The 18,652-nt window shown below is 44.0% G+C and overlaps 1 protein-coding gene and 1 pseudogene across 18 annotated transcripts in view; one reads left to right on the top strand and one right to left on the bottom strand.

Annotated features, from left to right (window-relative positions):
• Positions 1-18,652, bottom strand: part of SFI1 (SFI1 centrin binding protein) — a 126,639-nt gene that overhangs the window by 102,147 nt on the left and 5,840 nt on the right. For 16 of the 18 annotated variants that reach the window (XR_004442397.1, XR_004442399.1, XR_004442398.1 and 13 more), the window contains exon 2: positions 17,123-17,244. Coding sequence is in view for 13 of the 18 variants with exons in the window: in XM_033233302.1 (XP_033089193.1) it covers positions 17,123-17,145 (23 nt within the window). In the remaining 5 variants the exon portion in view is untranslated. The remainder of the gene's footprint in view (positions 1-17,122; positions 17,245-18,652) is intronic. The other 2 variants (XM_033233295.1, XM_033233306.1) reach the window with 1 other exon arrangement.
• Positions 3,529-4,081, top strand: LOC117096731 (annotated as a pseudogene).

Genomic DNA, 18,652 nt, shown 5'->3' with positions numbered 1-18,652 from the left:
ACAGAGTGAGACCTGTCTCAAAAAAAAAAGTAGGGGGAGCAAATTGTCTGAATAGACATTTCTCAAAAGAAGATATACAAATGGCTAACAAATATATGAAAAAATGCTCAACATCACTATCAGGGAAATGAAAATGAAAATCACAATGAGGTGTCATCTTACTCGTTAGGTAGGTGGCTATTGTCAAAAAGACAAAAAAAAAAAAAAAGGTAACAAATGCTGGCAAGGAAGCAGAGAAAAGGGAACACTTTTTAATTTTATTTTTATTTTTATTGAGATGGAATCTCACTGTTGCCCAGGCTGGAGGGCAATGGCACCATCTCGGCTCACTGCAACCTCCTGGGTTCAAGCAATTCTTCTGCCTCAGTCTCCCAAGTAGGTGGCACTACAGGTGCGCACCACCAAGCCTGGCTAATTTTTGTATTATTAGTAGAGACGGGGTTTCACCATATTGGCCAGGCTAATCTCGAATTCCTGACCTCGTGATCTGCCCACCTCGGCATCCCAAAGTGCTGGGATTACAGGTGTGAGCCACCGCACCCGGCTGAAAAGGGAACACTTATATACTGTAGGTGAGAATGTAAACTAGTATAGCCACTATGGAGAAGAGTATGGAGGTTCCTCAAAAAACTACAAATAGGACTACTGCATGACGCAGCAAACCCACTACTGGGCATTTATCCAAAGGAAAGAAAATCAGTGCATCAAAGAGACCTCTGCACCCTCATGGTTACTGCAGCACTATTCACAATAGCCAATACATGGAATCAATCTAGGTGTCCAACAAGAGATGAACGGATTAAGCAAATGTGGTATATACACACAAATGGAATACTATTCAGTCATAAAAAAGAATAAAATATTGTCATTTGCAGCAACATGGATGGAAACGGAGGATATTAAGTGAAATAAGCTAGGAACAGAAAGTTAAACACCTCATGTTCTTACTCGTGCAGAAGCTAAAACAAGTTGATCTTACAAAAACCAAAGTAGAACGCAGGGCACAAGAGGCTAGGAAGGGTAGAGGAAAAAGAGGGACAGGGAGAGATTTGTTAAAAGACACAAAATTGGCCGGGCGCGGTGGCTCAAGCCTGTAATCCCAGCACTTTGGGAGGCCGAGGCGGGCGGATCACAAGGTCAGGAGATCGAGACCATCCTGGCTAACAAGGTGAAACCCCGTCTCTACTAAAAAATACAAAAAACTAGCCGGGCGAGGTGGCGGGCGCCTATAGTCCCAGCTACTCGGGAGGCTGAGGCAGGAGAATGGCGTGAACCCAGGAGGCGGAGCTTGCAGTGAGCTGAGATCTGGCCAGTGCACTCCAGCTTGGGTGACAGAGCGAGACTCCGTCTCAAAAAAAAAAAAAAAAAAGACACAAAATTAGGCCGGGCGCGGGGGCTCAAGCCTGTAATCCCAGCACTTTGGGAGGCCGAGACGGGCGGATCACGAGGTCAGGAGATCCAGACCATCCTGGCTAACACAGTGAAACCCCGTCTCTACTAAAAAATACAAAAAACTAGCCGGGCGAGGTGGCTGGCGCCTGTAGTCCCAGCTACTCGGGAGGCTGAGGCAGGAGAATGGCGGTAAACCCGGGAGGCGGAGCTTGCAGTGAGCTGAGATCCGGCCACTGCACTCCAGCCCGGGCGACATAGCGAGACTCCGTCAAAAAAAAAAAAAAAAAGACACAAAATTAAAACTAGATAGGAGAAATAAATTCTAGCGTTCTATACCCCCATAGGATGACTACTGTTAACAATCATGTATAGTTTCAAGTAGCTAGGAAGATACTGAATGTTCCCAAAACAAAGAAATGATAAATATTTGAGGTGATGGATATGCTAATTACCCTGATCTGATCACTACACATTATATGTATTGATATATCACTACGTACCTGATAAATATGTACAATTATATTAAAAATTCATAAATTTTAAAAAAGAATTTTTAAAAATGCACATAGGAATGCAACTAGTAAAATACGAATTGCAGAAAGTGCTACAAAACAACTGATTCCCAAACAATTGATTTCAAGGAGGGAAAAGATAAAGTAGAAATCTATGAAGTAGGCTGGGTGTGGCGGCTCATGCCTGTAATCCCAGCACTTTGGGTGGCTGAGGCGGGTGAATCACGAGGTCAGAGTTCGAGACCAGTCGGGACAACACAGTGAAAACCCATCTCTACTAAAAATACAAAAAATTAGCTGGGAGTGGCGGTGAGCGCTTGTAATCCCAGCTACTCGGGGGGCTGAGGCAGGAAAATTGCTTAAACCTGGGAGGCGGAGGTTGCAGTCAGCCGCAATCTTGCCACTGCACTCCAGCCTGGGCAACAGTGTGAGACTCTATCTCAAAAAAAAAAAAAAAAAAAAAGGCTGGGCGTGGTGGCTCAAGCCTGTAATCCCAGCACTTTGGGAGGCCGAGACGGGCGGATCACGAGGTCAGGAGATCGAGACCATCCTGGCTAACACGGTGAAACCCCCCTCTACTAAAAAATACAAAAAAAAACTAGCCGGGCGAGGTGGCGGGCGCCTGTAGTCCCAGCTACGCGGGAGGCTGAGGCAGGAGAATGGCGTAAACCCGGGAGGCGGAGCTTGCAGTGAGCTGAGATCCGGCCATTGCACTCCAGCCTGGGCGACAGAGCGAGACTCTGTCTCAAAAAAAAAAAAAAAAAAAAAGAAGAAACAAAATACAATAAAGGTTATAAAGGAGGATTAGGGTAGGAGGAATGAGGAGATACCATTTAATGAACACAGAATGTCCACATGGATGATGAAAAGTTTTGGGTATGGATAGTGGTGATGGTTACACATTGTTAGTGTACTTAATGGCACTAAATTGTACACTTAAAAATCGTTAAAATAGGCCGGGCGTGGTGGCTCATGCATGTAATCCTAGCACTTTGGGAGGCTGAGGCAGGTGGATCAGCAGTTCGAGACCAGCCAGGCCAACATGGTGAAACACTGTCTCTACCAAAAATACAAAAATTAGCCGGGCGTAGTGGCACGCGCCTGTAATTCCAGCTACCTGGGAGGCTGAGGAGGGAGAATCGCTTGAACCCCTGAGGCTGAGGGTGCAGTGAGCAGAGAATGTGCCACTGCACTCCAGCCTGGGTGATAGAGTGAGACTTCATCTCAAAAAAAAAAAAAGGTCAAGGGTGGTGGCTGACATTTGTAATTCTAGCACTTTGGGAGGCCAAGGCAGGTAGATCACTTGATGCCAGAAGTTCAAGACCAGCCTAGCCAACATGGTGAAACCCTGTCTCTACTAAAAATACAAAAAATTAGCCGAGCATGGTGGCACATGCCTGCAGTCCCAGTTACTCGGGAGGCTGAAGCACAAGAAGCACTTGAACCTAGGAGGTGGAGGTTACAGTGAGCCAAGATCACAACCACAGCCCTTCAGCCTGGGCTGGGAGACTCTGTCTCAAAAAAAAAAAAAAAAAGATTAAAATAAAATAGTAAGTCTTACGTTACATATATTTTACCACACACACAAAACATAAACTCTCTGGACAGTTTGAATCACCGTGCCATGAAGCAGTAGGTGGTAGGATCTCACTGTGTGTCTGACTAGCCCTTTCTCTGCCTTGTTTGAGCTTCGGCAGAACTTGCAAGGGCGGTGGTAAGGCTGAGAAGGACACTGGAAAGGCCAGGACAAAGGTGGTTGTTTCCCGCTCACAGAGAGCCTCCTTACAGTTCCCAGTGGGCCATATTCATAGACAGACATCTGAAATGTAGGAAAACCAGTCATGGATGTGTGGGCGTGACTGCCACTGTGAACAGTGCAGCCATCCTTGGATACCTTACTGCAGAGATACTTGAAGTGGCATCAAAGGCACCAAAATATTTAAAGGTAAAGCTATTACCCTTCATCATTTGCAACCTGCTATTAGTGAAAAAGAACTGGACTGTCTTCTCAAGGCTACAATTGCTGCTGATGGTGTCATTCCACACATTTGCAAGTTTCTGGGAAGAAAGAACAACAGAAGACTATGTAAAGGATGCCTGGATTATCTCAGGTCTCTAATTAATCTAACAGCGCTCTACTGTTGGCGATTCCAGGGGAATACAGTCATGCCCCATGACACCTGGTTAAGACAAGGTCTCACTGTGTTGCCCAGGCTGGTCTTGAACTCCACTTTTTTTTTTGAGACAGGGTCTGACTCTGTAGCCCGGGCTGGAATGCAGTAGAACAATCACAAATTACACAGCCTTAGTCTCCCAGGCTCACATGATCCTCCCACCTCAGACTCCTGCACCACCACACCTGGCTATTTTTTTTTTTTTTTTTTAACTTTATGTAGAGACGGGGTCTTATTATGTTGCCCAGGCTGGTCTCGAACTCCTGGACTCAAGGAATCCTCCCACCTCAACCTCCCAAAGTTCTGGGATTACATAAGCCACCATGCCCAGATGGAAGTAGTGGATTTTGATTGAGATGACTATTTTTTAGATACTGCCTGTATTTTAATTATGATGCAGAAGTTCTATCAACAAACATTTGGTTTTGCACACATATTACTTCCACTCTGGTAGGTGAGTTCAACAGAGGTCATATCCCAAACTAAAAAAAAAACCTTCTATGAATATTATAAAAGTCATCAAATTGCACACTTGAAATGAATGAATTGTATAATATGTGAATTATATCTCAATGAATTTTAAAAATAAAAAAGCAATATAGAATCACTTTAGGAAATCCAAAAAGTGTTGGTAACTATAAAGAAAACAATGAACGTAGCTTATAGGCCGGGCGCAGTGGCTCACGCCTGTAATCCTAGCACTTTGGGAGGCCGAGGTGGGCGGATCACAAGGTAAGGAGATCGAGACCATCCTGGCTAACACAGTGAAACCCCGTCTTTACTAAAAATACAAAAAAAATTAGCCGGGTATGGTGGCGGGCACCTGTAGTCCCAAGCTACTCGGGAGGCTGAGGCAGGAGAATGGCGTGAACCTGGGAGGCGGAGCTTGCAGTAAGCCGAGATCACGCCACTGCACTCCAGCCTGGGCGACAGAGGAATACTCCATCTCAAAAAAAAAAAAAAAAAAGAAAGTAGCTTATAATCCTGCTCAAAAAACCCACAAGCAACGCTAAACTATATAGTTTCTAAGGATACACAATTGGGTAATAAAACCATGAAGAAAAGTGAGACAGTAATTACCATTCAAGTCAAGTTAGTAGTTTACTCTCTGGGGGGCAGTCAGCGGGCTTGGAAGGAAATTCAGAAATGACTGCCAAGGTCTTACTTTTTTTTGTTTTTGTTTTTGGTTTTTTTTTTTTAAACAAGTGGTGGTTACAAAGGTGTCTGCCATATAATAATTCACTAGGGTACCCACTTGTTTGGTGCTGTTTTCTGTATTTGTGTTATATTTGTCAGTAAATAATTTTTGGCCAGGCATGGCGGCTCATGCCTGTAATCCCAGCACTTTGGGAGGCTGAGGTGGGTGGATCACTTGAACCCAGGAGTTCAAGACCACCCTGGGCAACATGGTGAAACCCCATCTCCACCAAAAGTACAAAAAATAGCCAGTGTCATAACTCAGTCTCAAAATTAATTAATTAAAATTTTAAAATCAAAAATTTTTTGACAGGCAGTGACTCATGCCTATAATCCTAGCACTATGGGAAGCTAAGGTGGGTGAATTGCTTAAGGCTAGGAGTTGAGAGCAGCTGGGCAACACAGAAAGACCCCATCTCTACAAAAAATTAAAAAATTAGACTGGTCACAGTGACTCACACCTGTAATCCCAGCACTCTGGAAAGCCAAGGTGGGTGGATCACCTGTAGTTAGGAGTTGGAGGCCAGCTTGGCCAACATGGTGAAACCCTGTCTCTACTAAAAATACAAAAAATTAGCTGGGCGTGGTGGCACATGCCTGTTATCCCAGCTACTCGGGAGGCTGAGGCAGGAGAATTGCTTGAAACCAGGAGGCAGATATTGCAGTGAGCCGAGATCACTCCACTGCACTCCAGCCTGGGTGGGAGAGCAAGACTGTGTCTCAGGAAAAAAAAAAAAAAAAAACTTAGCCGGATGTGGTGATGCATGCCTGTAGTCCCAGCTACATGGGAGACTGATATGGGAAGATCACTTGTTGAACCCAGGAATTCAAGGCTGCAGTAAGCTGTGATCACGCCACTGCACACCAGCCTGAGTGACAGAGCAAAAAAAAGGAATAGAAAAGGAAAAAATGATAGCTGCATAGCTCACTGGTTTTCAGTCTTAATTCTTTATACATGCATTTAATGGTATACATTAAATGCATTACACCCATTATACATTCCTCTAAACATGACTGTAGCTGTATTTCATATATTGATACATAGCATTTTTATGAGCATTACAACGTATTTGTTAACTTCCATTATGATTTTTTCTTTGATCTTCGTGCAAAAGGATACAAAACATATCAGCAAAGCGAAGAGGGGCACAGGGCAAAGTCTGGCAGAAACCAAGTGCAAGCTTCCAAGAATCCTCTCCCAGTGGAATCACAAAGGACACTCTTAATTCCTCCAGCACTGAATTGTGATAACACGTGAGAAGTGTTGCATATCAGTGAAGCTTATTAGAGACTCAGTATCCAAGCTTTTACTGAGGGCTGGTCAGACAGGCACCCTCTGCCTAACACATACCAAAATTCCAGACTCCTAGAGGGAGTACTAGTATTCAGCATAAACAACACTGCATGAACACACAACACTGTAGCTCTGGTTAACTATCAGTTAGGGAACGGTGGGAACCCTTCTGAAATCTTAAGTTTCCAGACACCAGCCAAAAGGTCAACCTTGTAAGCAGGATTTTCTAAGAAAAGTAGCCACATAGGGAAAAAAAACAGAGAAGATCAAAGAGAAAAGCTGGTTCCTTAAAAAGACTAATACAGTTGACAGCCAGTGAAACTGATCAGGAAGAGAGAAAAACCAAATAAATGAGGGTCAACTCTATATTTCTATAAACTAGCAATAAAGAAAAAAACAATTACATATATTTATATACTATTTTCAAATAGCGTCACAAATATAAAACAGAGGAGTAAATCTAATAATTTTATAGGCAAAATGGAGAACTCAGTACAATACAGATGTCAATTTTTCCCACTCTGATCTATAGATTCAAAGTAACCCCAATTAAAACCCCAAGAGAGGGCTGGGCACAGTGGCTTACACCTGTAATCCCAGTACTTTGGAAGGCCAAGGCGGGCGGATCACCCTGACTGAGAACAGGCGTTTGAGACCAGCCTGACCAACATGGTGAAATGCCATCTCTACTAAAAACACAAAAAACAGCCAGGCATGGTGGTGGGTGCCTGTAATCCCAGCTACTCTGGGGACTGAGGCAGGAGAATGGCTCGAACCTGGGAGGTGGAGGTTGCAGTGCGCCAAGATTGTGCCACTCCTGCTGGGCGACAGAGCAAGACTGTCAAAAACAAACAAACAAAAAAACCCAACAACAATAGATTTTATTTTAGGGAGGAAGAGGACTTCGCAAGTAGATTCTGAAGCTTTCAAAAATCACAAAAGACCAAGAATAGCTTAGACATTCTTAAAAGTGTTAGATAAGCAGTCTTACTTGGATATCAGGCTTATTGCAAGGCTACATATTCAAGACATCACAATTTTGTAGCAGAAACAAATTGACCAAAGGAACAAGGTACATAGGCAAGAAACAGACTTGGCCTTAATGGACACTTGAGTAATGATAAAAATGGCACTATAGAGCTGTTTTTTCATAAACTGTGCTGGGTTAATTACATATCCACGTGAAATAAAATGAAATAGGATCTCTAACTCACATGATCAACAAAAATCAATTTCAGGAGGTCTGGATAATAAAATGTAAACAGCAAAATAATGAGTTCTTAAAGATGATACAGAATATCTTAGGCCAGGCATGGTGGCCCGCACCTGTAATCCCAGCACTTTGGGAGGCCGAGGCAGGTGAATTGCTTGACTCCAAGAGTTTGACACCAGCTTGGGCAAAGCAATGAAACCCCATCTCTACAAAAAATACAAAAATTCGCTGGATGTGGTGGCACACACCTGTAGTGCCTCTATTTGGGAGGCTGAGATGGAAGGACGGCTTAAGCCTGGGAAGTTGAGGCCGCAGTGACTCTGATCGTGCCACTGTAATCCAGCCTGTGTGACAGTGCGAGACCCTGTCTCAAAAAAACAAAAAACAAAAACCAGAATATCTTCATGACATCAAGGAAGAAATAGATTCCTTAACCCTGACAGAACACATATTAATTATAAAGGAAAAGACACAAATTTTACTAAGTTAAAATTTTTTTTCTTTTTTTTGAGACAGAGTCTCACTCTGTCACCCAGGCTGGAGTATAGTGGCACCATCTTGGCTCACTGCAACCTCTGCCTCCCGGGTTCAAGTGATTCTCCCACTTCAGCCTCCCAAGTAGCTGGGATTATATGTGACACCACAACTGGCTGATTTTATTTATTTTTTTTGAGACGGAGTTTCGCTCTTATTGCCCAGGCTGGAGTGCAATGGAGCGATCTCAGCTCACCACAACCTCTGCCTTCTGGGTTCAAGTGATTCTCCCGCCCTAGCCTCCCGAGTAGCTGGGATTACAGGCACGCACCACCACGTCTGGCTAATTTTGTATTTTTAGTAGAGATGGGATTTCTCCATGTTGGTCAGGCTGGTCTCGAACTACCGACCTCAGGTGATCTGCCTGCCTTGGCCTCCCAAAGTGCTGGGATTACAGGCATGAGCCACCGTGCCCGGTCTGATTTTTAAATTTTTAGTAGAGATGAGGTTTCGCCATGTTGGCCAAACTAGTCTTGAACTCCTGACCTCAAATGATCTCCCTGCCTTGGCCTCCCAAAGTGCTGAGACTACAGGGGTTGAGCCACTGTGCCTGGTTTTTTTTTCTCTTTCTTTTTTTTGAGAGAGTTTCACTCTGTTGCCCAGGCTGGAGTGGTACAGGGGTGCCATCTCAGCTCACTCTAACCTCTACCTCACAGGTTCAAGCAATTCTCCTGCCTCAGCCTCCCGAGTAGCTGGGACTACGGGCACACACCACCACACCCCGCTAATTTTTGTATTATTAGTAGAGACGGGGTTTTGCCAAGTTGGTCAGTCTTGTCTCTACCTCCTGACCTCAAGTGATCCACCCTCCTCGGCCTCTCAAAACGCTGGAATTCCATTTTGAGAGGCGTAAGCCGCAGCACCTGGCCTAAAATTTAAAACATCTTAATTCATCAAATGATGAAGTAAGCAGAGGGAGAAGATACTTATCACACATAAAACACACAAAAGATTCATATTCGGCCGGGCGCGGTGGCTCAAGCCTGTAATCCCAGCACTTTGGGAGGCTGAGACGGGCGGATCACAAGGTCAGGAGATCGAGACCATCCTGGCTAACACTGTGAAACCCCGTCTCTACTAAAAAATACAAAAAACTAGCCGGGTGAGGTGGCGGGCGCCTGTAGTCCCAGCTACTCGGGAGGCTGAGGCAGGAGAATGGCGTGAACCCGGGAGGCGGAGCTTGCAGTGAGCTGAGATCCGGCCACTGCACTCCAGCCCCGGGGACAGAGTGAGACTCTGTCTCAAAAAAAAAAAAAAAAAAAAAAAAAGATTCATATTCAAAACAGAAAACCTCCTATATATTAATTAGTACAAAAACTCAATATACAACTCATTAGAAAAACAGGAGTAAGACTTGAATATGTACTTCAAAAAGAGAAAATCTAGATACCCAATAAACACATAAAAAGGTACTAAGCCCTAGCACTTTGGGAGGCCGAGGTGGGCGGATCATAAGGTCAGGAGTTCAAGACCAGCCTGGTCTTGAACATGGTGAAACCCCGTCTCTACTAATAATACAAATATTAGCTGGACGTGGTGGGGCATGCCTGTAGTCCCAGCTACTCAGGAGGTTGAGGCAGGAGAATTGCTTGAACTTGGGAGATGGAGGTTGCAGTGAGCCGAGATCACACCACTGCACTCCAGTCTGAGTAACAGAGGGAGATACCATCTCAAAAGAAAAGAAAAAAAAAAGTACTAAGTCACAACAAGAATTCAGGAAATAAAAATAGGAATCACAACGAGGCTAGCACATGGCTCATGCCTATAATCCTAGTACTTTGGGAGGGTGAGGCAGGAGGATCACTTCAGCTCTGGAGTCCAAGACCAGCCTGGGAAACCAAGCTAGATCCTGTCTACACACACACACACACACACACACACACAATTAGCCAGGCATAGTGATGCATATCTGTAGTCCCAGCTACTTGGGAGGCTGAGGAGAGAGGACTGCATGAGCTGACAGGTGGAGGCTGCAGTGAGCCATGATCATGCCACTGTACTCCAGCCTGGGTAACAGAATGAGATCCTGTCCCCCCGCCCCCTCCCCCCCAAAAACAAAGAAAAAAGAAATACACACACACACACACACACACACACACACACAAAGTACAATGAGACATACCTACCAGATTAGTATAGTGTTGGTAAGTCAATGAACATGTTCACACACTGCCAGCAAGAGTATAAACTGGTACAAACACAAAATCATTATCTAGCAAAACTGAAGATTCCCACAATCTTTGGTCCACAATCTATTCTGAGGTGGATACCACAGAACAGTGGTTATCAAAGTGTGATACCAAAGCCAACACCATAACCATCACTTGGGAACTTACTAGAAATACAGATGGTTAGCTGGGCACAGTGGCTCACGCCTGTAATCCCAGCACTTTGGGAGGCTGAGGTAGGCAATCATGAGGTCAAGAGATTGAGACCATCCTGGTCAACATGGTGAAACCCTGTCTCTATTAAAAATACAAAAATTAGCCGGGCGTGGTGGCACGCGTCTGTAGTCCCAACTACTCAGGAGGCTGAAGCCGGAGAATCGCTTGAATCCGGGAGGTGGAGGCTGCAGTGAGCTGAGAGTGCACCACTGCACTCCAGACTGGTGACAGAGACTCCGTCTCAAAAAAAAAAAAAGAGAAAAAGAAATTCTGTCTGTCATTTTCGACAACATGAATTTCAGAAATGGAAAACATTATATTAACTCAAATACTCCAAACACACAAAGACAAAGACAAATATGGTGGATCCTGAGGTCAGGAGTTTGAGACCAGCCTGACCAACACGGTGAAACCCCGTCTCTACTAAAAATTCAAAAAAAATTAGCCAGGCATGGTGGTGTGCGCCTGTAATCCCAGCTACTCAGGAGATTGAGGCAGGAGAATCGCTTGAACCCGGGCGGCAGAGGTTGCAGTGAGCTGAGATCGCGCCACTGCACTCCAGCCTGAGCAAAAGAACAAGACTCTGTCTAAAACAAAACAGAATAAAACAAAACACCAAAGTGCTGGGATTGCTGGCATGAGTCACCACACCCGAGTGCTATATATTTCAGTATCCCCAAGAGAGAAAATCTCAAATCTTCTCATCACAAAAAATGTCAAGGTTGAGTGCAGCATCTCACGCCTGTAGTATGAGCACTTTGGGAGGTGGGCAGATTGCTTGAGCCCAGGAATTCAAGACCAGCCTAGGCAACATGGTGAAACCCCATTTCTACAAAAAATACAAAAATTCACCAGACATGGTGGTGCATTACTGAAGTCCCAGCTACTTAGGGGTCTGAGGTAAAAGGATTGCTTGATCCCAGGAGGTTGAGGCTGCAGTGAGCCATGATCACACTCCAGCCTGGGCAACAAAGCGAGATCCTGTCTCAACTGAAAAAAAAAAAAAAAAAAGTCAAATATTTGAGGTGACAGATAAGTTAAATAGCTAGATTTCATTGTTTTACATTGTATTTAAAAATCATAACATCAGCCGGGCACAGTGGCTGATGCCTGTAATCCCAATCAGGAGCTCAAGACCAGCCTAGCCAACATGGTGAAACCCTGTCTCTATTAAAAATTAAATACAAAAATTAGCTGGGCATGGTGGTGGGCACCTGTAATCCCAGTTACTTGGGAGGCTGAGGCAGGGGAACTGTTTGAACCTGGGAGGTGGAGGTTGCAGTGAGCCAAGATCGCGCCATTGCAACTCCAGCCTGGGCAACAGGGTGAGACTGTATCTCAAAAAACAAATAAAAATAAATCATAACATCACTTTGTATCCTATAAATACAAACAACTATAATTTGTCAATATATAAAAAAGGAATTTAAAAACTGCAAACAGTCCAAATGCTCATCAGCAAAACAGATAAACTGAAATATTCTTACAATGTAATTTTTTTTTTTTTTTGAGATGGAGTTTCACTCTTATTGCCCAGGCTGGAGTACAATGGTGTGATCTCGGCTCACCGCAACCTCCACCTCCCAGATTCAAGCAATTCTCCTGCCTCAGCCTCCCGAGTAGCTGGGTTTACAGACATGTGCCACCACACCCAGCTAATTTTGTATTTTTAGTAGAGACAGGGTTTTACCATATAGGTCAGACTGGTCTCAAACGCCTGACCTCAGGTAATCTGCCCGTCTCAGCCTCCCAAAGTGCTGCAATTACAGTGCCAGGATTACAGGCGTGAGCCACCACACCTGGCCAATAATCTATTTCTTTTTTTTTTTCTTTTTTTTTTTTGAGACAGAGTCTCGCTCTGCCCCCAGGCTGGAGTGCAGTGGCCAGATCTCAGCTCACTGCAAGCTCCGCCTCCCGAGTTCAAGCCATTCTCCTGCCTCAGCCTCCCGAGTAGCTGGGACTACAGGCGCCCGCCACCTCGCCCAGCTAATTTTTTGTATTTTTAGTAGAGAGGGGGTTTCACCGTGTTAGCCAGGATGGTTTCGATCTCCTGACCTCGTGATTCGCCCGTCTCAGCCTCCCAAAGTGCTGGGATTACAGGCTTGAGCCACCGCGCCCGGCCTAATCTATTTCTTTACCTGGGTTACGGTTACATTGTTTGTTTCAAAATATCTTAAATGATACATTTTCCCATACCTTTCTGAATCTGCATATTTAACATCTAAGGCCGGGGCACGGTGGCTCACACCTGTAATCCCAGCACTTTGGGAGGCTAAGACAGGCGGATCACTTGAGGCCAGGAGTTCAAGACCAGCCTGACCAACATGGCGAAGCTCCTTCTCTACTAATACAAAAAAATTACCTGGGCGTGGTGGCATGTACCTATAACCCCAGTTACTCTAGAGGTTAAGGCAGGAGAATCACTTGAACCCGGGAGGCGGAGGCTTCAGTGAGCCAAGATCACGCCACTCCTGGGCGACAGAGCCAGACTCTGTCACAAACAAACAAAAAAAAACTTAAAGGAAATACATTCCCTTCTTAGCCTCTCCAACCTAAAGCAGCAGGGTATTTGAAGAAACCAGGCTGAGGCAGGAGAATCGCTTGAACCGGGAGGCAGAGGTTGCAGTGAGCTGAGATCACGCCACTGCACTCCAGCCTGAGCAACAGAGCAAAACTCCATCTCAAAACAAACAAACAAACAAACAAACAAAAAAAGAAACCATGCCAGAGTTAGAGGCCACAGAGCTTCATATTAAGGCCATCGTTAATTTGCTTGAGAAGATGAAATAAGGCAGGCCTAAAGAGTACTCTGTGGCCCATGTAGTACACACTGTCAGGGTGCTGGTTCCGCTTACGAGGACTCCTTCTCTGAGAAGGTCTGTCAACAAGGGCAGGATCTCAGTAGCTATGCTTGAACTCAATGACCTTCCTCCTAGTCCTAGTTGATTACACCTGGGGGAAAAAACAGACCCTTGCTGGATCAACCAAATTCATTCTCCCAAGACGAAATTTTGGAGCACAAAGATGGCACTGCTCAGGAAGAAGGGTCCATAGTACCTACTGAATAGATCCTCAAACAGTTCTCACTCCCACTTTGCCCAAGACCCAGTGGATTCTGTAAGAAACTTCTGTATATTCGTCGCACCCTAAGCTGCAAACTACAGGAACCCAATTCAAATTAGTTTAAGAAAAAAAAAACGTAACAGTAAGAGTCCCTCAGCAAAACTGACAAGTCTTTACCTAGATCAACCAATGAGAAAAGAGAGAAGACACAGATCAGCAAAATTAGGAACGAAAGAGAGGACATTACCACTGACCTTTTACAAATTAAAATAATTATAAGGGCATACAATTAACTTTATGCTAACAAATTGGACAACATAAATGAAATGGAAAAATTTCAAAAAAATTACCAAAATTAACTCAGGAAGAAACAGAGTTGGGTTCAGTGGCTCATGCCTGTAATCCCAGTACTTTGGGAGGCCGAGGCAGGTGGGTCATTTGAGGTCACGAGTTCAAGACGAGCCTGGCCAACATGGTGAAACCCCGTCTCTACTAACAATACAAGTATTAGCTGGATGTGGTGGTGCATGCCTGTAGTCCCAGCTACTCGGGAGGCTGAGGCAGGAGAATTGCTTGAACCAGGGAAGCAGAGGTTGCAGTGAGCCGAGATCATACCACTGTACTCCAGCCTGGGTGACAAGAGTGTCATCTCAAAAAACAAACAAAAAGAATAAATAGAAACCTAATAAATCTCTAACAAGTAAAAAAATTAAATGAATAATTAAAATTTTTCCTACAAAGAGGCCAGGCTTGGTAGCTCACACTCGTAATCCCAGCATTTTGGGAGGCTGAGGCAGCAAGATTGCTTGAGCCCAGGAGTTAGAAACTGCACTGAGCTGTGATCAAGCCACTGTACTCCAGCCCATGCAACAGAGCAAGATCCTGTCTCTAAAATAAATAAATACTTTTTCCTACAAAAAAAAAAAAGCACATAGTTTCAGTGATTAATTCTATCAAATGTTTTAAAAGAAATAATAGGCCGAGCACTATGGCTCAACACCTGTAATCCCAGCACTTTGGGAGGCAGAGGTGGGCAGATAACTCGAGGTCAGGAGTTCGAGACCAGCCTGGCTAACATGATGGAGAATCGCTTGAACCAGGGTGGCAGAGATTGCAGTGAGCCGAGACTGTACCACTGCACTCCAGCCTGGGCAAAAGAGCGAGACTCCATCTCAAAAATAAATAAATAAATATCGTAATAATGCTCTACAAACTCTTCCAGAAAAGAGGAACACTTCCAAATTCATCGAGACCAGTATCACCATCATACCAAAGACAAAGATATTACCACAACGAAAAAAAAAGACCGGCCGGGCGCGGTGGCTCAAGCCTGTAGTCCCAGCACTTTGGGAGGCCGAGATGGGCGGATCACAAGGTCAGGAGATTGAGACCATCCTGACTAACACGGTGAAACCCCGTCTCTACTAAAAAAAATACAAAAAACTAGCCGGGCGAGGTGGCGGGCGCCTGTAGTCCCAGCTACTAGGGAGGCTGAGGCAGGAGAATCGCTAGAACCCAGGAGGCGGAGGTTGCGGTGAGCCGAGATGGTGCCATTGTACTCCAGCCTGGGCAACAGAGCCAGACTCTGTCTCAAAAAAAAAAAAAAAAAAAAGAAAAGAAAAAAAAAGACCAACAGACCTCGTGACTATAGACATAAAAATCCTGAAAAAATAGTAGCAAACCAAATCCAACAACACACAAAAACCATTGTGATGGTTAATATTAAGTGTCAACTTGACTGAATTGAAGGATGCAAACTATTGTTTCTGGGTGTATCTGGGTGTTGCCAAAAGAGATTAACATTTGGGGCCGGGCGCGGTGGCTCAAGCCTGTAATCCCAGCACTTTGGGAGGCCGAGACGGGCGGATCACGAGGTCAGGAGATCGAGACCCTCCTGGCTAACACGGTGAAACCCTGTCTCTACTAAAAATACAAAAAACTAGCCGGGCGCGGTGGCGGGCGCCTGTAGTCCCAGCTACTCGGAGGCTGAGGCGGGAGAATGGCGGGAACCCGGGAGGCGGAGCTTGCAGTGAGCCGAGATCGCACCACTGCACTCCAGCCTGGGCGACACAGCGAGACTCCGTCTCAAAAAAAAGAAAAGAGATTAACATTTGAGTCAGTGGACTAGAGAGAAAGACCCACCCACAATGTGAGTAGGCACCATCCAATGGCTGCCAGCACCACATGGAAAAGCAGGCAGAAAGTAGGATAAGCTGACTTGCTAAGTCTTCTGGCCTGCATCTTTCTCCCATGCTGGATGTTCCCTGTCCTCAAACATCAGACTCCAAGTTCTTTGGCTGTTGGGTTCTTGGACTTACACCAATGGTTTACCAGGGGCTCACAAACCTTTGGCCAAAGATTGAAGAGTGCACTGTTGGCTTCCCTGCTTTTGAGGTTTTGGGACTCGGACTGAGCCACTACTGGCTTCCTTGCTCCTCAACTTGCAGACTGCCTATCACGGCACTTCACCTTGTGATTGTGTGCGTCAATTCTCCTTAATAAACTCCCTTTCACATATACATATATCCTATTCATTCTGTCCCTCTAGAGGACCCTGACTAATACAACTATATGCCATATAAACACTATGTATGACCAAGTGGGATTTATCCCAGGAATGCAAGGCTAGTTTAACATTCAAAAATCAATTTATGTAATGCATCCTATTAATAGAAAAAAGAACAAAAACCACATGATTATCTCAATAAATGTACGAAAACCATGTGACAAAATCCAGTAACATTAATGATAAAACCTACGAAAAGTCACAAGAAAATAGATGACATATTAAAAATAGGATAATTTGAAGATGGTATATTCACCAACTTGTGGGTATAGAGGAACCACAAGGAACAGTACAGGAACCTGAAGCTAGTAGAAGCTAAGGTGGTACTACCTCTAGGCCCAAAGAGATGAGGGGAGGGAACAATTACCAAAACCTAGAAAGGGACAGTTATACAGAGTCTGCCACAATATAAGGTGCCGAGAGCTTCAGTGGAGAGATACAGCCAACTGAAGGTAAAAGTCTGAAAGCAACCATGATCAAAAGCAGAAGACACAAGAGCCAGCCAACCTTGATGATATAACTTCAAAGCTCAGGAGAGTAATACTCACTTCTGCTCAGAATCAAATTTTAATGATTTGATATTTCCATGCACTCAGAATGTTTTTTGACTGTAACATAATGTACGAAATGTGTATTATCTTACAGTTGAAAAATTCAAAATATCAATGATAAAAAAAACTTACCCATAGTTACTACCTCACTCGTAATTTATAATTTTTTATACACAAAATGTTTACAGTTTTATATGAACCATAATTCCAGTTATATTTTTTTCTCAAGTCCCATCACTCACCTGGAATCAACCTTCTTCTCCATTCTCTGCTTAATCACTTTTTGATGGAAATTGTGGCTTGATATACACTTCTCAGTGAGCAGATTCTTCTTGAATCAAAGTATTTTATCTTCTCCTTCTAACTACAAAAAAAAGGGGAATAAAAGAGAGAGAAAATTATTTGCAGCCTCTCAGGAGCCACACTTCTGAACAGCTACATGCCAGCTCCTAGTCTCCTGCCCTCCTTAATTCAACACTAGATGAACATGGGCTAGGTCTCTGACTTATAATACTATATTTAAATTACTTTTTTTTTTAAATTTTTTGAGACCAAGTCTTGCTCTATCACCCAGGCTGGAGTGCAGAGGCACGATCTCAGCTCACTGCAACCTCCACCTCCTGGGCTCAAGTGATTCTCCTGCCTCAACCTCTCAAGTAGCTGGGATTACAGGCACCTGCCACCACATCCGGCTAATTTTTGTATTTTCAGTAGAGACAGGATTCCACCATATTGGCCAGGCTGGTCTCAAATTCCTAATCTCAAGTGATCCACCCACCTCGGCCTCCCAAAGTGCTAAAATTACAGTGGTGGGCCACCACACCCAGCCTCATTGTGGCTTTGATTTGCATTTCTCTAATGATGAGTGATACTGAGCTTTTTTCCATGTTTGTTCACCATATGTATGTCTTCTTTTGAAAAGTTTCTGTTCGTGTGCTTTGCCTACTTCTTAATGGGGTTGTTTTCATCTCATAATGTCGTAAATGCTAGATGTTAGACCTTTGTCAGATGGATAGAGTGCAAAAATTTTCTCCCATTCTGTAGGCTGTCTGTTTACTCTGATGATAGTTTCTTTTGCTGTGCAGAAGTGCTTTAGTTTAATTGGAAATTAAACTAAATTTGTAAATTTTTGATTCTGTTGCAATTGCTTCTGGCATCTTCGTCATGAAATCTTTGCCTGTGCCTATGTCTTGAATGGTATTGCCTAGATTTTCTTCTAAGGTTTGTATAGTTTTGGGTTTTAAATTTAAGTCTTTAATCCATCTTGCGTTGGTGTTTGTATGACGTAAGGAAGGGGTCCAGTTTCTATATTTGCATATGCATAGCCAGTTCTCCCAGCACCTGTTACTAAATAGGGACTCCTTTCCCCATTGCTGGTTTTGGTCAGATCTGTCAAAGATTAGATGGTTGTAGATGTTCGGTCTTATTTCTGGGTTCTCTATTTGGTTCCATAAGTCTATGTTTCTGTTTTTGCACCAGTATCGTTCTCTTAACCGTTCTTTTTGCTACTGTAACGTTGTAGCACAGCTTGAAGTTGGATAGCGTGATGCCTGCAGCTTTTTGTTCTTTTTGCTTAGGACTGTCCTGGCTATTCATGCTCTTTTTTTTGTTCCATATGAATTTTAAAGTAGTTTTTTCTAATTCTGTGAAGAATGTCAATGGTAATTAATGGTAATAGCATTGAACCTGTAAATTGCTTTGGGCATATAGCCATTTTCATGATTGATTTTTCCTATCCATGAGCATGGAATGTTTTTCCATTTGTTTGTGTC

This window comes from Trachypithecus francoisi, unplaced genomic scaffold, assembly GCF_009764315.1.
Source record: "Trachypithecus francoisi isolate TF-2019V2 unplaced genomic scaffold, Tfra_2.0 Lachesis_group14, whole genome shotgun sequence".
Taxonomy (NCBI): Eukaryota; Metazoa; Chordata; class Mammalia; order Primates; family Cercopithecidae; genus Trachypithecus; species Trachypithecus francoisi.
Note: the sequence above shows the minus strand (reverse complement) of the source record. Positions and strands in the feature narration are given on the sequence as shown.